This window comes from Argopecten irradians, chromosome 15 (assembly GCF_041381155.1).
Source record: "Argopecten irradians isolate NY chromosome 15, Ai_NY, whole genome shotgun sequence".
In the NCBI taxonomy this organism is placed as follows: Eukaryota; Metazoa; Mollusca; class Bivalvia; order Pectinida; family Pectinidae; genus Argopecten; species Argopecten irradians.
In genome coordinates this window covers 18,415,301-18,439,649 of record NC_091148.1, presented here as the reverse complement: position 1 = coordinate 18,439,649, position 24,349 = coordinate 18,415,301, and the positions used below count along the sequence as shown (strand labels likewise).

The 24,349-nt window shown below is 33.8% G+C and overlaps 1 protein-coding gene across 1 annotated transcript in view; it reads left to right on the top strand.

Moving 5' to 3' along the window:
• Window positions 1-6,938: 6,938 nt before the first annotated feature.
• Window positions 6,939-24,349, top strand: part of LOC138308650 (oxysterol-binding protein-related protein 2-like) — a 69,419-nt gene continuing 52,008 nt past the window's right edge. Inside the window, 4 exon segments of the mRNA XM_069249689.1 lie at window positions 6,939-7,131; window positions 10,532-10,581; window positions 10,822-11,014; window positions 12,001-12,133. Of these exon segments, the coding sequence (XP_069105790.1) occupies window positions 6,939-7,131; window positions 10,532-10,581; window positions 10,822-11,014; window positions 12,001-12,133 (569 nt within the window).

Sequence of the window (24,349 nt, the reverse complement as noted above, 5' to 3'; positions counted from 1 at the left end):
TCAAACAATTTGTTATTTTGATTGGTTGATATTGTTAAATCAATAAATTTGGGTTCTATTGATAACTAGTTAAATTTTGCATTATATTTCGAAATGCCTGCTATTTTGAAATTCAAGTTGGCCACCCTGATATACTGTCTCGGAATTTAACTCGTTTTATAAGAGTTCATTCAAAACGTCAAGGTAAACTTCCGTAATATCTAATTATTATGGCCGGGTTTAGAGGGCATTATTATCTCATAGTATTGTCGAGGGATGGAATGGTGCACCAGCCAAAGTCGAGGGCACTATCCCATCACGAGACAATACTGTGAGACATATTCTGTGAAATGAAGCATTAGATAACACTCATTGCATTGGTAGCACTCTATGAGGTTGTGGTTGAAAAAATTGTACAAATGGTTGGGGCTGGACGCCCGGGTTTTAAGGGGCGGAGTCAAAACGCTCAATTGCTATTTTCATATATACGACTTACTGTTCTGAAACTAAGTTTTGCTTGGATAACATTCATATTGAATTAGTAGCATCCTTATTAGATGGTGACTCACAATTGTACAGATGGTGGGACTGACCCAGCAGGGCCTTAAGGGCGTGACGAATGTGGGTCAATTTGACATTTACCTAATAAACAACGTCTCTCAAACTAAACATTATATAGATAAAACCAACTTAATAATTTTACATATACCACAGTGTAAAAGTGAAGTTTTGTAATGTATTATTAAAATAAAGGAATATTAGTTAGTTATTGTGTTCTGTAATTAAAGTCTAGGTTCTTATATAATACTAGATAGAAAAAAAGTTTGGGTCCTTCAGCTCAAACTCCAACCAGGGTAACCATGTTGAAATCAGGCGTATTTTTTACTAAAAATCCTGAAATTCTAATGTTTTACCTATTCATTATCAAATTTGATATTTTGAACCTAAATCTCAATCTGTACTTTCAAATTCATATCACGGTTATCTAGGAATAATTACCTGTCAGAAAACATTTTTATACTTTTGAAATTCATAACTAGCCCGCCAATCAGCGGACGGGTAAAAATTCTATCCTTGACTCAATCTTGTATATACAGGGGCCATTTCGAAGGTCTTTTTTATTTAGTTGGTTGTTCCTTATACTGCTTTGATAGCATCCTTATGGGATGGGAATTCAAAATTGTACAAATGATGGAACTAAACACCCACGGGCCTATGAGAAAGGACCAAAATGGGTCAATATTGTAAGATTGTGGTATGTTTGTGTTGTGTCTTTTATAATATTGGTAACCTTTTGCCCAATTTTATAGTACTATCTAACTAGAGCCTAGCCATCAAAGGACACCAAAACATCAAATTATACTGGCTCATCCCACAGGAATAACATTACAGTGCTATGCTATACTTTTGTTCTGATATGCGACGTGAAATGGAAGCTCTTCGAATCTTGAATACTGACAATGTACTGAATAACAGTGAGTCAGTAGTTTTAGACTAAGGTGTTGTCGCGGGCAGTGGGCAATCAATAGTCTTCTAAACTTTGGAACTTTGAAGCCAAATGAGAGGTGGTGTCAATGAAGTTGTAAACTAGAAAAAAAGAAACTTATTAGAAAAAAAAACAGATTGACATACTCACAAAAGCAAGTGTGTGAATATATTGTCAGACTTTGGTTATTCTGTTTCTTTTATGATATAAAGGACACTCTTGCCCATTTTCTTCAGTCTCTTGTGTCCGTAAAAGTTAATGTATATCAATATTGCATTTTGTCCGTGTTCGTGGGTCGTGTGTCGAAACAAGCAAAACATTTTGGACCTTATTTTCCAAAAAGCAAATGCAATGAAACCTTGTCAAGCCAAAAAAATGCATAAGGTCAGCATTTGTAAATTGTGAATGGGATTTGTTGTCCCCCATCCACAGTGGTTGCTACGGGAGGAGCCCAAACGGATTAAAATTGATTTTAAATTTTAAAAAAATCCTTAACCGACAGATGTAACTCTTTTATTCAAAATATTCTACTTTGCAAGATAGAAATTAATTATAGTGATACTTTATCAGGCAAAATCGTCCTATTTGATATTCAAAAGTTAGCATCGATCATAAAGCAGTATTAAGTAAAATGTGCTGTGAAGAAAAATGTTCCTTTGTCTTGATGTTGTTATCAACATGTTTATTGCACACTACAAAAACAATCAGTATCATCCTTGTAATAATCCTTTATCTTACGAACTCTATCTTAATTCTAACATAAAACATATAAGCCAGATAACATTTAATTGTTACATTAATGATGTAAAGGTATTTAGAAGTCAAAATCTTCATGTAATATAACTTTTGCTCTCACTATATATCTTTCCTATCTCCCTGGGGGCATAAGGGAATGTATAAACCGACTCTGGAACGGACTAAGTAAAACATTTATATGATAACTTATATTGCATTGGTAGCATCCATTATGAGAATGCTCGGTTCAAAAGTTGTACAAAACATCGCTGGGTATAAACCCCCAGGATCCTCAGTAGGTGAGGGCCAAAAGGGCCAAACATGGCCTTTTTTTCCATATTAACGACATTTTCTCTGAAATTAAGCAGTAGATAACACTCATTGCATTGGTAGCACTCTATTCGGTTGTTCAAAATTTGTAAAAAAACACAATGCCAAGGCTAACCTCCAAGGGCCTTAGAGGTGGTGCTAAAAAATTGACCCTTTTGACCCCGTCCCTCAGGCGATCGGGGTGCATCAGGGCCCACCATTTGTATAATGTTCAGTCAGTACCCACCATAAGGATGCTTCCAGTTCGATTTTTGTTAAATTCCGTCCAGCGGTTTATGGAGAAGAAGTAGATTGTTTACGGACGGACGCCGGACGATGAAAACGTCACGGTATCGCATAAGCTCACCTTTGGTCCCTTCCGGACTCAGGTGAGCTAAATCATATTTACCCATATACAATTGTAAACGATTTCTGAAACTTAAACAATTGGGTAGCAAATCATATTGCATTGGCTTAGGGATGGTTAGATACAAAATTGTAAGGGGTCTACAAAAGTCTTGTCCCCAGGCTAACTTCCGAAGTATAGTGGTGTGAAGGAACTAGGGGCGGAAAAAACGGACAATCTTGTAATAAAATTATTTCACTCTCGCCTCAATGAAGCTTGTAAAAACTCACTTTTAATGGAGTTGAGGAATAACACTCATATCGCATTTATTACAATTTTATATCATTTCGCCTTTATGAAGCTAGTTAACTCCAGGTCACTTTAATGGAGATGATTTGGAGACAGCGCTCGCGCCTGACCGAGCGGAGCGCGCGCCGAGCGAGAGCCGAGAGAGAGAGAGAGGAGGGGGAGGGGTGAGGTAAAGTATACAAACCAATAGAACAAAGGGGTCGAAAAGCCCAAAAAGGGGTCAATTTTGCTGATTCAAATATATATCGTACTCAGTCAACAAATCTCGATCGAGCAATTGTTAAAAATACAGAAAGAAGGACTTCCATAATAATTATATTATTTGACAATATCTTGAATAACACAATGTAAACACTTATCTTAATGGAGTATGTTGCAATAAAATTTAATGAAAAAATAAAATTAAAAATCTCAATTTTTTTCGATTCATTGGGTCATTCTTATTTTCCATCATGGGAACTACTGCCTTAATCGTGAATTTTGTGAAAACAGAAATTACGTATTTGTTTTATTGAATTCTATAAATATCCAATATATCCAGGCCAGGGATGTTTCAGAAAAACATGACCCGAATTAATGTTACAACTTCGTCATGAAACATCATAAAGTGCAGGAATGAAAACATTGTGGTAAAACAATGCGAAACCATCCCATTTGTTGAATAATTTACAGCTAGGGTTATACATATGAAAATTTTTTTAGACGCCATTAACGACACGACTAAAATAATATACTATTTTTTGCCAAAGTACATTCGATAACAAAAATTTACATTATGGTGGGTAAATAATAATTATTTTTCAATAATGAAAAATATCATGAAAAGGATGATTTTGAGCTGGCCTTGAACCAGTTTTAGTACCTAAAATTATTTACACAGAAGCAAGAAATTGTTTTTCTTATATCAATATTTCAGTTTGAAGGTATTCCGGCAAATTAATTTATTGAATAATGTCCAAATAAAAAAAATATGGCATAATTACCCCTGAACTGCATCTATACCTTCACACCAATTAAAATTGCATTAATGTCCATGTTTAAATTGTCAACAATATTGATATCGGGACCTTTTTGTCTTTGGATTTTTTATCAAGCATTGAAATATAGACCTTGTATAATGATTCCGCAGATCTTTTACAATTATGTTTCCAAATATGTCTTAAAATTCAAATTGCGGCTTTTGTTCTTATTTACATGAAACATATTTGAAAATAAGAAAAGAATATGAAAAAGGGGGTAAAGAAATTATTTTGTAAGCTTTGATATACATACTGTTTTCCAAATGTTATTTATTTTTACGATAAACATTAGTGAATAAGATCCAAATAACATTGTTAGATAAAAATATATTTCTGACGTAATATGAAGATAAATATTCCTGTGTCTTCGTGTAATGCTCTTATTGCATTACAATATACGACTATCTAAAAAGAATGAAAATAAGTAAATTGAAATAATTGATGTAGATGAAACATTAACGTTATCTAATAAATAATTAAGGTCCATCAAAATATACACATATATATACAAAAGATCGACAAACACTGATAAAAAACATATTCCCTAGTATACTTATAATCAATAATAATACAGTTTAATTTTGATAATAATAATATTTCTAATATCATATTTGTGATGAAGATCCTTGTATCCCCTGGTTGTTATACAAGCTATAAAGATGATATATATGATGTATATTTTCAACACCCTCCGTTCTTTCAAAACAAATTATACTTCAAATATAGTAGTACTGGTTTTGATTTTAATCTATTAACCTCATGGTTTAAATATATAGTAAGAGAAAGTAATTGTATGTGATGTGAGTGATGAACAAAATTGCTTTAAAATAAATGAGTGAAAAAACAAAAAAACAACAAATGCAATGTAGATACAAAGTGGACAGTCAAAGTATAAGCACCAACAAAAAAATATAGTTCTTTGACTTTCTGACGTTTCCACAAATTAGCAACATTCATGTAAGAGTTATCTGGGGGTATTGCCACACCACTTCATCTAGTAAAAATGTATGTTAAAGATTTATAAAACATTTTTGAAAATGAATTCGTTTTTGATTATGCTTTTACTGAGTCCACTGCAGGCTAATAATTTGAGTGTGATTTCTTATTGTTATACTCCCATCTGCTCCCATTACTTATCTACTCCTTTTCTATCACTTATACATGGGGTTAGTGTGATTACATGTTTGTAATTTAAGTTTCACGAGATATTCTTAAGTTAGTCCACCACCGTAAATTTATTAACGTGTGTATATCTGGTCATTCTAGAATAGGGGAACAATTTAGCGTAGAAGCAGCCTCTGCTTCGTTTACCGCAATACATTTTCTGCATATCGGAAGCAGCCCTGAAGGTCCAATGATTTGTACCGTATTTCGCTATAAATGTTAACACACGTACCCCTAGATTTCAGTACTTTCTTACAAAACGCTAAAAAAAGCTTCATTGTTTTGGTCAAGGTTTTCTGAAGATTGTTTTTTTTTCTCCCCCGGGAAGCGACGCATTTTTGGTCGTATTTGCAGCTTTAATGTCCTGTAAATGATTTTAATAGAAAAAGATGAAAACTAGTATTAACCAATATGACTTGATACATACCATTAATAATTGTAATATAATAGCCTTTTAGTAACAATTCTTAAAGATGATTTGTATCACTTTAAAATAACATTTTTTTCTTACATTTCATACCTACGTCATATTGAGTATGGGGTATGTATTATTATCTTTTATCAATCAGCAAATTCATGTTGTAAAAAATGTATATCTGATTTTGTTTAACATGTTCAAAACCGCCAGCATCCAATTAAAGTATAAAGAAACGGTTTGCAACTTGGTTCTCGTACACTCGTTTCCCGAAATGCGATAAGTATGCAAAGAAACTAGTAGTAGTACTTTCCTTGGAAAATAAAGCTAGAATGATATTCAATTACATTCGAATATATTCTTCAAACAATTTGATGATATTTTGATTGGGTTTAATATTGTTTAAAATATATAAATTTTGGTTCTATTGATAACTAGATACGCATTTTGCCATTAATATTACAGAAATGGACTGCTAATTTAGGGAAAGATTCTAAGTTGGCCACCCTGATATTCATTGAGATACTGTCTCGGAATTTTACCTGTTTTAATAAGAGTTCATTCAAAAACGTCCAAGGTAAAACTACCTTAATAATCTAATTATAATGGCGCTGGTTAAGAGGGCATTAATATCACATGAGTATTATCGCGGGATCGGAATGGTGCACCAGCTAAACGAATCGAGGCAACTATCTCCAAACACGAGAACAATTCTGTGAGACATATTATGTGAAATGAAGCACTAGATAAACATCTCATTGCGATTGGTTTAGCAACTCTATGATGTTGTTGGTTTGAAAATTGTTACAAAATGGATGGGCTGGACGCCCGGGTTCTAAGTGGCGGTGTCAAATAACGCTCAAATTGCTATATTCATAAACACGACATTCTGTGTCTGAAAACTAAGCTTTGTTTGCGATAAACACACAAATTGGCATTAGAAGCATCCGTTATTTGATGGGGAATCACAATTTGTAAAGTTTTTGGGTACTCGCCGGCATCGTGGGCCTTTTTGATGGGCGTTGGCCAATGTGGTCCAATTTGACAGCTTTACCTAAGTAAACAACGTCTCTCAAACCTAAATATGATATAAATGTAACAACCAAACTTTAATAATATTTACATAGGACCACAGTGAAAAAGTTAAGTTTTGTTAATGTAGTAGGCCTTGGTGTAATGCCGGCCTGGCCAAGAGCCTCTCCAACTGGACTCAAAGTTCACAAGGAGAGGACTCATGACAAGGGCGACATAGGGGACATGCATCATGTGGGTCCCGTTCCTCATAGAAATGGGAACACCCATGAGCAGACCCCTGACGCTGACCCGAGCGGGACATACCAGGCATTACAACGACAATTACGTAAACAAGGTAAGAAAATTACGTCAAAAACGTAAAATATAAGCAACACACCCTAAACACGTAAAAAAACAGTGTTAGGTGACACAAATCTTACCTAATAACAACGGCAACGAAGCCTCAGCGACGAAAAACCGAACAAAAAAACAAACGTAAACAAACCGGAAACAGCGAGACGTCACCAGTAATGACGGATCGCACGGAACACCGGCAAGCACGTGGAACAGTCAAAAAACGGCCGAAAAAGGCACAAAAAACGAATGACAGTACAAAAAGAAAACAACACAGGGCAGATGGGTAAACACACAACTGAATGTGTGAAAAAATTTGACTAAAACGTCAAATAAATGGACCTAACAGCGAAACGAAATAGACACAATGCAATTGCCGTCCGAGCTGTGTAGCGCCATAAAGGAAAGAGGAAGGGAGACCACTCTATGTTACTCTCGTCGAGTACGAGATGAGGTACGGTAGGGAGACGGGATTCTCAAATCTTATGTTTGTTGGGGCTACAAAGATGGGTGTAGGTAGCGTATTTGCATACTAAAGTTATGGTAACGTATTACTGAAATGAAATTGTTGATATTTAAAGTCTTTCACTGGATTCTGTAATTCATTGAAAAGTTCACAGTTATGTTTCGTAGGACTGGATCCTAAAATAAGATAAAATTGACCGTGTCTTCAAAAATATAATTTTAACACTTTATATGTTGAAAGTATGTAAATAATTTTAAATCAATATAAAAGTTGGATCTAAGAATCACAATGATTCTTATTAAAAGCATTCCAAAGGAAATTTACTGAGTCCTTACTGTCACTTAGTGTCACTCATTTTTTCTTTGTGCAGCAACATGTATACATTTAAATTCATGTCTTATAAGGCTATGATGGTAAGGATTCACTTCATAGGTTTGACTGTAAAGGTCTCTTTTGGACTTCATGTAATTGCTATGAAAGTAATTACTCTGAAGTAACTTAATTAAATGACAATTACAAATTAGATGATTACATGTAACGGTTAATTATTTGATAAGTGTTGAAAATCTTAACTATTTTAAATGTTACAAAGGCATAAAATGATCTCAGTGGGGCTCTGAATATGGTGGGGCTAATTTATACAATGATGTTGTGTTTATCCATAAGTATTTTATATTCGTGTAAAGTTTCATGCCTATAAATGAATTTCACAAATAATTGGAGTAGGCACAAAGATACCCTTTTAACAGATTAAATGACTACAATAGATTTTTCTTTTATCTATAATAAAAAAACCCTATTGTGCTAAATTGGAAATGATTAAAAGTTAAGATTAGCTATGGTATCATTCTAAATGTTCAATAAAATGCAAATATTGTTAATTCATGTTACATCAAAATTGGATCAATTAGACCCAGTATCTGTAATGCTATTCTAAGTAATCACTGATAATGAAATTCTTGACATAATCTCTAGATGCCCTAAGATTTCTCAAGTCTTGAAATTTCATTGATTTGATCATGCTCTTGATGGTTAAATATTTAAATTTAATGTTCTGGCATATTTATTAGATGGTATTACATACATGGAGAATTCCCCCACAAGCCCACATTCATAATAATGATAAGAAAACAATATCCCAATGAAGGCAGTTAATATTGTACATTTTTACATTAGGTAACATACCTTTATCTAGGGGTAATTTTTGATCCCATTATTCCATGAACAGATATCTGCCTATGAATTGAAGTCAGGTATCCCATTTACGGCACAGTAGCTTGTTAAATTTCTGTAGATAATCTGCTAATAATAAAATGGCAAGTAGTAAAGCTCGGAAACATTTTCTATTACGACAGTAGAAAATGATTCATCAATTTTGTATTACAGTTTCATAAACACCTTTCTGTATAAACTCAGGTCATGATACAACAAGATGCTCATAGCTATAACATTTCAGTTCCTTTTTCTTGATATTATTTATTTGTGCTTTATGTTAAAAAAATTAGCAGTTAGATTGTGAAGATCTCAATAGTCTTTGTCCATGTAGAAAATCAGTGGTTCTAAACATGTTTAATTTCATGAGTCAAAATTAATGCATCTTAACAATGGTGATGTACCACATTTACAGAGGTTAAGACTAAATATATCTATGGATCAAGGTATTGAATAAGTTGTCTTAGCAAGCATTGTGTATATAAAGCATGTCAAGGTGGATGTTCAGCTGGATTTGGATTTGAAGAACAATCAAAAAATGGCTTTATCAAAAGTCTAAACTATATAATAAACTTGGTAAATCAAAGTTGATTGACTTTTGAATATAGGTGAATTGGATTAAGTAATATTGTTGGATATTTATACAATTAATTAGGTTCAGCTGTACACTAACAACGTGAATGTTGGTGCTAGTTCTATTAAAGGTACCTAAATTTGAGACAGTTTATGATGCTGACTTAAGTTTCAATTTGGTATTTTATAAAATACATTCTGTAATTTGTTTTCCATTAAGCAACTGTTAGTCTAGGTGGTCTTTATACAGAGTTGGTTGCTAGCTGTATTAAGCAGGTGGTCTTTATACAGAGTTGGTTGCTAGTTGTATTAAGTAGGTGATCTTTATACAGAGGTGGTTGCTAGCTGTATTAAGCAGGTGGTCTTTATACAGAGGTGGTTGCTAGCTGTATTAAGCAGGTGGTCTTTATACAGAGGTGGTTGCTAGTTCTATTAAGCAGGTGGTCTTAATACAGAGGTGGTTGTTAGCTGTATTAAGTAGGTGGTCTTAATACAGAGGTGGTTTCTAGCTGTATTAAGCAGGTGGTCTTTATACAGAGGTGGTTGCTAGTTGTATTCATGTTATGTAGGTGGTCTCTATACAGAGGTGGTTGCTAGCTTATTAAGTGGATGGTCTCTTTACAGAGGTGGTTGCTAAGTCTATATATCTTACTGTCCTTGGCTATATAATGTGTATGATGATTACTAACTGCACCACTTTTACTGCGAGTTGATTTATTTGAAAAGTATTTTGCAGTGAACAATATCTCTCAACAATGTTTGTAATATAATCCCATATATCGATCAGAGAAAATCAATCTGTCCTTTCTGTAAGTCAGGAAAACAGAGAAAAATCTATAAATAGGGACAGTGAACAGGATGATTGTATTGACAATTACTCCTCCATAAAACTAATCAATCTACCTAACTGAGCAATAAAATACATTCATTTAAGGAGAGGACGAGTGGTTACAAAGGGGGACAACTGTACACATGTGGCATATGTTGTTTATGCTTCTGAAAGCTGCAGAAGACCACCTGTAGACTTAACAAACAGCCAGATATTATATAGCTCCAGCCAGTGGTATATTTTTTAAGTAATTCCAGCCAATCTGACTTATTTTCGTGGCCACAGTGACAAAATAGTTAAGTCCTGACATATTACCACAAGCCTTCCTCGTCTTGGTCACAAGTTCAAATTCCATGTGGGGCAGTAGCCAGGTACTGACTGCTGGTCTCTGGCTTTCCTCCACCAATAAACCTGGCACTTCCTTATAAAAACAACTCTGGCAGTTAATAGGATGTTTATAAAATAAGAATATAATCAAACCAAATGTATATACATGCATAATGTGTAAACTTGTTTTAAAATCCATGTTCAATGAATGAAGTTTATATTTGGCCTTATGAAATACGAAGACAACATTAAATAAGTTTGTTGAAACCTTTTGTTTTCCCCAGGTGCGTAACCTTCAGTTAAAGGAGGAGATGGAGAAGTCGCGAGTTCTCCAGGAGGCGCTGCATGCCTTAGCCACAGAACATCATGACCTGGAGCAGACGCTGACGTTTACCGGGCGGAAATCTCCGGCTCGATACTATGACACGGACGATGATGAATTTTATGACTGTGATGATGATAATATTTCAGAAAATGGTAATTATATAAACAAGCAACAGAAATTAGACAAAAAACAGTGATTATTCTTAACAGTGTATTTTTAGAATTGTTTTTTCAAGAAAGTATTAGCTTTATATATAAGCTGATGGTATGCATGAATCAAGATATTTTAGTTAACAAAAAGAAACTATTTTATCTTTTTCTTTTACCTTTAAAGTAAATAGTAATATATTTTATTTGATTAAATCTTGTTAAGACTATCAATAACTAAAGAATTACATATCAGACAACTATATCAAATAGTCTGAATGCTAAATAAATACTTGGAATTATGCAAGCTATAAGGTATCTAAACATATACAGGTCCGTATGAGAGTTTTGAGATCCCAAAACCATGTGGGTAATTTATAAAGTAAGTTTTTTTAAAATTTTTATTCAATAATTAATGCATGTAAATAACATGTAAAAAAAAAAGATTTACCGTCAATTAGTCCCACATTCTGGTGATTATCATGTCACAAAAATTGTACTTTACCCACATGGATAAACCTGTTTCCATGGATCTCGAAAATTCCCTGTACTAAACTGTACTATTGCTATTATATGCATTAAGTATTACAAAGTTACTTCCCTTTAATTTGTTGACTTTTAAAATTAACTTATTCAATATTCTTTTACCCTTGAAATTGACATATTCCTGCTTAGAGTCCAAAAAGAGTTTTATTGCAGACAATCTTTCAAAAAAAGTTCAGAATTTTCACTAGTGGTTTGAAATTTTTTTTTTTTTATTCAATCATATTTTTTTCAATTTTTCATATTAAAACTGACCTGTATTGAAACTGAAATAGATAAATGTAATTATTTCCAAAGTAGGTGTATACATGTACTGTTTAGGACAATAATTGTTTTTATTGATCAAGTATGTTGCATTAAGAATTACTTTTCTTACGTGAAAATATTTTTTTCATATCTTGAGAATAGTTCATGTTTTAAAGTATACTTATATGTTTACTTTATTTTAGGGAAAAATGAAATGACAGACTCCGTGACAACTTCTTATCTCGATGCCATGTCTTTCGAATCTACAAAATCAGGATCTTATTTTCCAAAACAAATAGAGGTTACAAATGGATGTGTTCAGTCTAGATTTGGCAGGTAACTAACCACATTGCTGTCAGTCATAGCACTCTTGAGAATTTGTTATATGCAACCTCTCTGTTTATAACCCTCTCCTTCATCTTTCTTATTCTCTCTCTCCATCCTTTTTTTACACGATTATTTTTCTGTTTTTGTCTCTCTCTGTGGATGTATGATAGTATAAGCTGTGTGTATGTGTAGAATTAAAATGTCTTTGTTTGTCCTGTCAAATGTGGTACACAACTTGGAAAAAGAATTTAAAAAAAATAACAAAAAAAATCTTTATATATATGCATATTACAGAGTTATCTGCCCTTTCAGGTAGGTATTGATTGTTACATCATTTGTTTGAGGGAGTAAGGTCTGGCATATTATTGGCAGAAAATGACGTTATTTTTTACATTCAAATTGATGACATCACAATTGATAACCTACCCACAAGAGAGGATAACTCTGTTTTATGAAAAGATGGAATTGAAGGAAGAACCAACAGTCCTAAAGTCAATGATTCCTGCTGAAGTCTAGGATGCACAGATACTATGGAAATAAAGAACTTTGCAAATATTTAAAACATTGCAGTACTGTTAATAGTGTGGTGGTGCCTTATACTTACCGCATCTAACTTAAGACCAGCGTTCGAAATTAACGCCTGTCCATCTGCCCGTGACTGGCAACTTTAATTTGTAGTATGGCAAACAATTTTTGCAATGCAACTGGTCCTTTGACCGGCAATTTTTTAGTCCAGTTCTGATAGAGTACTCAAGATATACAAAACACAAATAGCAATAGCATTGTAGAAAGGGTGAAGATCAAACTGTACAAAACAATTTTTCGCAATATTTTTGTTTTCAGTCAATTTTGTTGAGAGTGCACGATACTAAAACAGATACGTGGATATTTTTATTAGTAGAACTATAATTTGTAAGTATATAAACTACAAGGATGAATCATAACTTTGTAAGGACCAGTAACTTTCTCGAAACAAACTTAAGTCAAAAACTGACTTTAGTCATAAATTGCAATACAAGTTACATAAGGAGAAAAACTTAAGTTTTGACTTAAGTCTGCAATTTTGTTTCGAGAAATCGGGGCCAGTAACTTTTAGTTTCAGTCGGTCCTTAAGACCAGCTGGAAAATATCCTTAAGGGAGAGCACTGCTTAAGACTACCTGCTTAAGAAGACCACTTTACCCCTGTCAATTGGTGACCATGGTTAACCATGGTCAGTAAGGTTAACCATATTTAACCATGGTTTTACCATGGTTAGACATGGTTTCGGCATATTTTAACTATGGTAGTAACCATGGTTAACCATGGTTAAATTTATGACCATGGTCAACCATGGTTGAGCTAATGTTGATATCCTTCAACCATGTTTGACCATGGTTAACAATGGTTGACCATGGTTTCACTTCATATTTTAACCATGGTTAAAATTATGACCATGGTCATCCGTGGTTGAGATGATGTTGATATTCTTCAACCATGTTTGACCATGGTTAACCATGGCTGACCATGGTTTCACTTCCCGACAACATGAGTCACATGACTTCTATATGTTTCCCGCCAAAACAGTCACCATCCAAAATGGCTGCTGTGTCTGTTGGAGTGTGGAAGGGGAAACATCTCTCTTCTTAAAATGGAAGTTTTGGCCAATTAGTGAATGGATTATCTTATTCCTGAATGTCTGTAAGTACAGATGAACACTTTTAGTAAGTTTTGATTTGTCTGCAATTCTTTATCAACATGAAATCGTTGCACACTGATATTGTGTTCCTATGCATATACAATTTTTTTTATAGGTTTATGTATTTGTCAATTGTTATTGAGTTATATTGTCCATATAAACTATCATGTTTTGTAACTATAGGTTTATTTCAGACAAATACTAATTTACTTGGAATGTATAATGAAATCAATTGCTGCATATCCCTGATAACAGATTTTCTTAGCACTTATCTGTGGTAGTATGAAAATATGATGAACATAGTAAACTGGTGGTGATTCCAAGTTAAACTCTTCTGTTGTTATACATGAACACATGGATTATACCTATTGCCATCACAATTTGTTTCAGCAAATATTGAATTGAGTAATAATATCAAGATTCCAATGGAATTTCTATTGGATTGATACAAAATTCGATATATATTTACCACTTGAATTCTATTGGAAATATCACTTAACCAGTGAAAATTCTGGCAAATTTTACCTCTGTTCCACTGGATATACCTCTGAAATTCCAAGGAAATTCCACGTAAATCCAATGAAGTTTTTTGTAGGGTAACCATGGCCTGAACATGTTTTGACAACAATGAGACCCTGTTTTGACAATGACTTGACCATGGTTTGACCAATGAATTGACCATGGTTAACCATGGTTTAACCATGGTCAACCATGGTTCAACCATGGTAAACCATGTGTTTTGACCATGGTTTATAAACCATGGTTTAACCATGGTTTGACCATGGTTTACATATAACCATGGTTCCAACATCAACCATGCTTAACCATGCTTGACCATGGTTGGCCATTTAACGTAGAAGTCAAAACCATGGTTAACCATGGATAACCATGGTTCCTGGGCAATGGTTAACCATGGTTTAACCATGGTCAACCATGGTTTTCATAGCTTCAATTGACCACTTTATTTACATGTAACACAAATTGACCTATATATACATATGTAACAAGCACCTGGCTATAAAAAAACCCATTGTAATCACCTGAATGTTGAACTAACAATACCTAGATGTCACCATTTTATCTTTGTCTGACCCAGGCTTATCATTCACATGCTTAAGAGTGGTGGATCTAGAGGGTTTCGAGGCTTCAGGAATCTGACCCATTCTTGAGTAGGTTCTTTAAAAATCATGTATTTTCACCAGATTTTTCTCAATTATACACTCATGGGAAATCAAGCCCCTAGTGATTGTGACCACCCCCTACCTTGTTAAGCTAGTTCTTAGGATCCGCAACTGCATCTTTGGAAATGGTAAATCTTGATCGACAGCAATCATGAGACATTGAACATCAACAGCTAGAGTGTCTCAGAATTTGTTTCAGTGAATGTAGCATTAAAACAAATAAGAAAATTTTACAATGAATGGTTGAGTTCACTTTTACCAGAAAATAAACATGGAGTATGGGTACTTTGTGGAAAAATAGTAAAGGGAAAGCACTCTTGCATACTTGAAAATTATTTTAATTTTATAAAAAAGTCCAAGGGGGAGCACTCCTCTATGCTTAAGAAATCATCACCTGATCAGCAGTCAGGATTTTCCAGAGAATTGCTTGGTAATAATGGAGATCTGCTTTGCACATTGTTCATTAAATACATCTGTTCACTGTAAACATGATCAGAATTTCACAATCAATCTCTCACAGAATTTGTAGGTATACTTGATGATATTGTGTATTGTTTTCAGGGGTTTATCTGTACAATGAAACATTGTCAGGTAAATGAACAACTAGCTACCAAGATTATAAACAGTAAAAGCCTATGCTTTTGAACTTAAAAGGTTTAACTTAGAGCCAATTACAAGGCCCAGTTTTACAAACATTTCCAAAATTTAAGGGATTCCTGTGAATAACTTTAAAGTATTAAAGAAGTTAAGGAAACAATCTTAAGTTAAATAAGGAGCCTTCCTTAAAATCTGTAATGCTTTCTTACATGTATATGGAAAATTTTAAGTTATGGATGCTTAAATCTATGTTCATAAAACTGGGCCCAGATGGTCCTTGTTCCGTAATTCTGAAGCCTGTAATAAGCGGGAAACATACAGTTAAACAAATGTAGTTTGTTATACACATGGTACAGATATATTATAGATACATTTACAGGGACTGAAAAGTACTGCGTTGTAACAATGCTTTAGTAGATTGCCAGTTTGTAAGCATATCTTATTACTGTAGAACCCTGAATATGTAACTGAATATTACATTATAACATATTTTCAATGCCACACATGCATTCATATGCAACTGACAAATTCTCAGTAAATAAAGCCAAAAATCTATATGGGATTAGAATATCTTTGAGGTGTTTTATTTATCCAGCATGTCCCTACATTATACATTAAGGGACGAGTTAGGTCCCCAGTGGCTTTGGTGGAGAACGTGTCAATCTTAAAATTGTTTCAATCTTAAAAAAAATTTCAACCTTGCAACATGAAATGATGTAGGAAAGTGACTGATTTCCAGCTATATGATTGATGTAACTATTTTTGAACTTGGGGTATGAAATAAGTTTTGTTCGCAAATTTTTGTGAGAATATGCTTTGCGGATTCACACAGTTTGCAAACAAAATTTCTTAAAATCCCCAATAAAGTAAAAAAATAATTACATCAATACTAAAATGAATACAAAAAAAAAATACAAAAAAATTAATTGCAAATTACTTTACTGTATCGACACAAAACTCTTAAAAAACTTTATAAATACAACCTTGAATAAATACAGGAACATGAAACGTAGGCATTGTCACACAAACATCTGAATCTTTAGGTTTTAATTTCAATTGCACATGAGATTTATAATATTTGAATCAATTTTAATTGATCTATGTAAGCTCCCCTGTGATTCATTCCAGTATATTCCCAAATAATGTCCCTTGTCATATTTACCTCCCTTTATAGATAAAGCATTAATTCCGACAACCAGAGTGAATCCAAAATATTATCTTAATAGTATAAAAGAAGAATTCCGTCAAATTAACTGACTTTGTAAATGAATTTCTACATTCCTATATACGTTTGTATCTCCCATAATTCTTACATTTCCAAATTATCTCCCTTGTCACTCAACTAGACTACCTCCCATTTCACGTAAAAAAAAGTCCTTTTTCAGCTAAAAATTTTTAAGGCTAAATTATATGATATGTAGATCTATAACACCCTTTGCAAAACCAAAAACATGTTTAAAATGGAAGTTCCATAATATAAAAAAAAATAAAAACGAAGAAAATTGTCATAAAGTTTATTTATGTGAATTTAACTTGAAGCTTCAAATATTCTTAAAATTCATTTTAATATTTTGATTTATTTCGCCGTGCTGTCTGTTTTGTTATATGCCTAAGTATAATTACAAAACACAGTTCAATCGACAGTGTTTTAAGTGTCTATGCGTTCCGTTTCTTTCCACTTTCTCTTTTTACGTTTTGCGTTCCGTAATTTTTATCCGCGCTTTACTCACACCAACATCCCGCATAGGCCTATGACCACGTACCGTGTTCTCGGAGAATTGATTTTTATCCCGTACAACGAAAATAGCACAGGCGCCTATCGTATCGTTTAAAGGATGTGCTACTTGTATATAATTGGGAGAACATCTCTGTCAAAGTTTCATTCAAGGAATTTATGCATGTGCTCGAAATCATCGAAGTGATGTTTGTTTACATTGAATTTCCGCCATCGGGTTGACGAGCCTCTAGTGCTCATTTCTTAGTGGAATTATTCTAAAGTTTTCAAAATATCTAAAAGATGGCAACTAGTGTGGAAAATGCTGTGTGTTGTAAAGATGATCTAGGTTCAGGAGATCGCTACGTTTACAGGTAACAATTATTTATTTATGAAACGTCTTTGAATGATTTTTGTCTCAATATTGATGCACACGTCTTGCGCCAAATCGATACGTTCGGAAGCCTCGGTGTTCTTGCCCGATAACCACACGTCGTGTGTTTATAAATATTACATGTCGTGTCGATATACGATCGGAAATGATTAGTTATGTATTGTAACAATAGCATTATATACTAGGTTACTGATGTCCCTCGAGTGTTGAACACACAACTGGTAGGGAAATATTACACAAGACATTCCCGAAATTCCACTAGGTGTATTTGACGTGGCACCGTTATCTGATGGACTGAATGACCCCTAGCATGGAACCATTACTTACACATTTATGTTTGTGTATACATAGGCTTGAGACATTGACAAGTGATATGCTTTCTGATTGTCTCTATTGCCTCTACTGTACAATGGTAACGAGAGAGAGCGATCTTAATTTTTTACCCAACAAATAAGCCCTACAATGTGGGTGTCATAAGAGATGTTTGTTTCCTGTTTGTTATCGTTATCACGAATATACAATAAACAATATAATGTTCAGTTGTTTGATAATATGTACCTGTCTAAGTTTTTGTAATTGACTTTGATTAGCGCACTTAAGTCTGCTGGCTCGACCATACACACACAGATGTATGTACATTGATTGTAACTTTAAATTGACATTTGTGTCTTTTTAAGAGCAAAACTGAGAGAGTTCTTTGTAGATTCTTTGGTATAAAGCAAAAATAAAAAAAAAACCACTATAAACATGTATTTATTTTGTAGCTATGACTCAGAATATTATCTCTAGCTCCTAGTGCAGAAAAATTATTAGATATATGAAAAAATGGGATTTACTTCAATTCTTGCCCAGGGATTAGTTTCTGCTGTAGCATGCTGAGGCAAACATTACAGGGTGTTAGTTTTTAATTCACTCTCCACCTCATGGGCTTTTTAGTCATTGAATCAGGTCTTTACATTTTTCTTATCTTATGCAACAGGATTATCAAATCTATAAGACCTCAAGAAAATGGTTACTGTTTAGTCATCTTTTAAAAACAGTAAAGCGAGAAGGAAGCTGTCTATAATTACCCGGTAATTATATATATAATTGAATATTTATTACACAGTAATTATATAATGACAAGCAGGGCTTTTTGTCAGCATTATTTTGGGCCAAAATTTTGGCCCTATTCTCAGTGGTAATTAAAGCCTCTGATCTTTTGATGTTACTTAAAAAGCTACCCAAAAAAATTTGGATGAACTTATTTGCGTAATTGTTTCAGAGAAAAAACTACATTGCAAAGCTTCATTTGATATTTCTTATTTTTCTTAAAGCTTGATTTAGTCGTATATTTTCTAAAATTGAAAGTCACATGTATGCAGGCCCCATTCCCAAAGTAGTAAAAAAAAAAAAGCCCTGACAATGATGTTCATCTGAAAGAAGTTGGGGGAGGGGGTCAATCAGTGAGGTTCAGGGCAGTATTGCTCATCTATCTGTACCCTATATTTTATACAATATAAAATGTTTAGACGATGAGAAACTGATGATAGCTATAGGCATGCATGAATGATCGATCAAAAACAAAATGTGACAATTTTTACCATAAGTCTGTTCAGTTTGGAATCACTGACTGGTTATCATCATATCTTAATTCAAATTATGTTCTTTTTAATATCGTATGACTGAATGTTTCCATTTAATGATAAACATATTTGCCACATATTTAAATGTGTTACTATTATATGCATTTATGCATCGACCTTGAATTCACATGACATATTCTTCAGTGAATAAGATCTTTATGAATTGTGAATGTTGTGGACAGGTACACATGACATTTTATAATAAAAATTAATCTACTAGTATCCTCAAAATTCATGATTACCAAGTTTGTCGACTCGGAGCTTGAACCAAACAACTAATGACGTGATCTAGCAATGTTTTACAATGGAGACGTGAGCTCACACATTAAAGGCTATGAAGAATGAATAATTGATAAAGAATCTTGCAGTCGAGTCAGGGGAGGGTTGTGTGTTTTAATAACCTGATGTGTATAGCCACAATGGACTTGGATAACTTTTTCTGAATATTGTGTAGATATAATTGTGTTGTTATGGGCTTTATCAAAACCATATTGTCACTGAGTGTGTAATCTTGTGTATGTGACATTAAATTTATGCAACAAGTATTTTAATCTTGTGCTTTCGTATTTATTTATAACCGTATGTGAATTTTTGGACTGAATTTGATCATTTCATAATTCTAAAATATATGGTTCTGATTTAATTTCTATCTTAATACAGAAGGAAACCTTTATATCTCATTTTGGGAAGGAAATTAACTCAAACAGAAACTGAGAAAGAAGGAATTAAATATAAACTATTTTATAGGAATTTTGCTTCAATTGTGCCTGGGAAAAAAATTGCCGCAAAAAAAAAAGACCCATATATGGACCCTGAAATTAGCTCCTAGATAAAAGGTCATTTTGTAAAACTGATAAAATATAGATGATCAGAGAAAAAGGAGGAGGGATATGGTCCTACTGCTACTGTCCCGTAAACACCCATCTTCGGAAACTGACAAGTTACCACCGTATCAATGGAGAAATCACAAACGATAGAGCGATGACTTGTGGGTTTCTGACCCTGCTAGATACCTGGATTTGAGATACCATGAGTTTCTATGATCAATGTTAAGCTAATAGTCAGCTGATGCTTCGTGTCCGGGAGGCATGATAACACAACATTGATAGTTCAGACCAGCACATGTTATTATCATGGCAATATATTCATTACATTTTCTGACATGCACCTGAAAAAAAAATCATTTCAGGACAAAATAAATGAATTTAATTTGTGATAAAAGTTCAAAGAGCTGATAGTGGGATATTAAATGGAGTTGTCTGGGACGTGTTGCTGTATTTAATGTTCCTACAGTATTCGACCCAATAATGCTCCTATCCTTATAAGCACCCCTCCCCCTTTTTGAGGCCTCAATTTCAATTATATTGACTTTATTTGTATATTACTGAAACTATGAAAACTGTGTAGGTATATTTATTCAACATTTTGTAAAATTTTGTGAAAGATTTAGGCCCAAACTTAATTCTGTTAGGCGTTCCTTCATGTGTAATTTATCTAAACACCCTGGGTGTTTATTAGGTTGAATATGGCCATTATTATCACGGTACATGTACATTACCAGGACAGGAGACGGGATATTACATGTGTGCTGTATACCTGTACATGTAAACAGGAACCTTGAAATAGAATGAAGGGAATAACCTGGGGGGAGGGGGGAATGAAGGGAATACCCTGGGGGGAGGGGGGAAATATATGTTGAAGGGGATATCCAAGAGGAGGGGGAATAAAGGGTATACCCTGGGGGAGGGGGGGGGAGAAAGGGATACCCTGGGGGAGGGGGGATGGAAAGGGATATCCTGGATGGAGGGGGGATGAAAGGGATATCTTGAGGGGAGAGGGGATGAAGGGGATACCCTGGGGGAGGGGGAATGAAAGGGATATCCTTTGGGGACTCTGGGGGATTGAAGGGTATACCCAGGGGGAGGGGGGAATGAAGGGTAATATACCCTGGGGGGAGGGGGGATTGAATGGTGGGATACCCTGGGGGGAGGGAGGATTGAAAGGGAACCCGGGGAGGGGGAGGGGGATTAGTTCAGTACAGTACATAATAAATTTCAGGTCCGCTCCAGGAAGAAATTGGGCTATAAAAGAAGTTTTTAAAACTGAATCAATGGTTTAGCGGTTTGTTGTACCACTTAATTATTTCTAAGAGCATCCTATTTATTGGTGGAAAATAATGACAATGACCGTTCTGTTCCATCCGCATATTGGGTTGGAAATCAGTACTTGTACTCAATACCGATATAAAATGATTAAAAAAAGTACCGATACTTCTATTGGTATCAGTGTCAAAATGAAGGAGAGAGGCACTGTGTAAGAACATAAGAATCTTCAAAAGTCTTGCAATCGTGTTTGAGAATGAAAAATCCATTGTATTTACAAAAAAATTGTGTATAATTTACAATAATACCAATTTTAAAGCAAATGTAATCTATATATCAGTATCTTTAAAATAGTATCTTTAAAATACTGGTATTGCTTCGTTGTTAACGATATGGATTACAGTTTCATTCTTATAACTCAGTTAAATATATACATAACCTTATCTCAGCCAACATACATGTTGCAGAATATGTATAAAAAAAATTCTGACTTTAATGAGGTATATACATATTGCATTCAGATTTGATATTTTAGTGGAATATATGTGAAGTCAGCATGTACAAAAAATTGAGATTTTAATGGAATATTATATGTTTAGTCAGCAAAGCAATGAATACTTATTGTGATGGAAGTTAATGCAGTATATATACACTGTATGTACATTTATCAGATGAGTGCACTCTTGTATGCTTACTCTGTGAAACAGATGTAACATATATATATACATAGTTCACGACTGGATTATATGACTTTTTAAGAGACTGAAATAATGGGAAATCCTATCTCCACAATTGACTTTTTAAGAGACTGAAATAATGGGAAATCCTATCTCCACAATTCTCTGTCTTATTGCTGTAAATATTCCATACAAATCTCCAAATATTCTATAATGGGAGGAAAGTCATTTAGGATGACCAGTATAGCATGCTAAAATGAAATTTCAAGTAAGTTTTGATAATATATTAGATTTTATATACAGACTGTCAAAAGTATTGTATAAAGATACAAAAGTATTGTAGAATTTTTTTTTTTTTTATCAAACTTTCTCTCAGTGTATACATCTATAAATTTAATTCAACCACACTAAAAAATCTATTATTTTAAATGATAATGCCAGATAGCCGCTCAAAGTGTCATATATACGTATACCATGACCTTGACATTTGGTATCTCGTTGATAACTACATTGTATCCACATATATATATGACCTTTACTTTTGGTGTGTCCTTGATAACTATATATTCATATGACCTTGACTGTTGGTGTCACCTTGACAACTATCCTCATGTGACCTTCATGACCATTGGTTAAGTTGGTGTTATCACGATAACTATGATCAGATGACCTTGACTGTCGGTGTCTACTTTTACCCTTCTCAATATGGCTTGCTATTGAAACAAAATCTTACGTGTTATTATAAAAGCATTGCATACAACAAGACAGTCATGATCAGTATATTTCTTTCTCTTTGAAATAACATTAAATTCATACTTCTGCATGAAATGAAAACATTAAAACTTAGATCCCTCTAAAACATAGACTTGCTTTGAAGGGTAACTATATTATAGTGTATTACTATTCCGTCTTGGCATATTTCAGAATTACCTCCCTTGTGGCTAGGTATCCATTTCGTGATGGCATTGTTTTGTGAGCGAAACGCATGTTGATTTCTCTGAAAACCTTGACATATTCTAAACCACATGACGTCACAATCAATACCTACCCCCAAGGGCAGATAACTATGCAAATACAGAATATTAACTTCATAGTGTCACTTTTGTGAACACAATCATTTACAGTGTATATAAACAATAAGTACCCCTGAGGTCTTAAGCCAAAAATGATAATACGGGAGATGCTCAGGAAATTAAAAAAGAAAAAAAAATCTTAATGACGTAATCAGAAACAAAAAAAAAGCTGTTGTTTTGAATTAATTTCATAATATATTTGTCATTCAACAATTGTAAAATATTGAATTAATAATACATGCAAGTGGAATAATGGTCACTTTTTGGTCTGGTTTAGCCGCAGCATCGTTCTACATCAGCTAGGGCTTCGTTTCCGAGTCAAACCTCGCATTGAATTGGTCTGGGGAGTCTTGTGCCTGCTTCTCATAGATTCCAATAGGGCTAATGAAACAGCCTTATTAGATAAATCTACTAGTTATTGGGCTTCTAATATATACGTAGCCCTAGCTATGTTCCGTAGATTTTGATGTCAGTTAAATTGTACCTTTGTAAGCTGGAGCGTCCTACAAGTGCTTCATGCTGGCACTGTGCAGGCTAATATTGGCACGAAAGCCGTCTTAAATAAGTCATGAAGCCTGCCTCAGTGGTCTGGTGAAAATGATGGACGCTGCGTGATGTGATCAGGGTCTTCAGAATGTTTTACCTGAAATAACAGTGGGATGAATAATGAATTTTGTGGAGTTTTTTCTTTTTTAATTATATTTGATGTTTTTAAAGTCGCTGGGATAAAAAAATCAACATTTCATATATCCATCTAATCTGGTTTGCAAGTGGGTGTTCCCGAAATAGGGTCTATTTTATATAAAAAATGGGTGCCTCTTGGAAGGGACTTTCAGAAAAAAATTGTGGTGTCCTTTTCATTTCTGGGCTAATTATAGACTAAAGATAAATGTCATAAGACACCATGTAATAAAACATTGATTCTTTGTATGAACCAGATATACATCCTCATGTAACACATTTTCATGTATGTGTGTTTTGATATATAAAAATCTTGCATCTTGATATTTTGATTCTCATCGCAATTCTTTAGATTTGAAAAATTCAACATTTAAGCCTGAATATGCTATAACATATAGGTATTTCAACTTGCTGTTACATGTCAAGACCTCTTAAGACTATAGCTACAGCGCAATTTGTTTAAAAAAAAAACTAAAAAAAAGATCAGAAAGAAATATCTATATT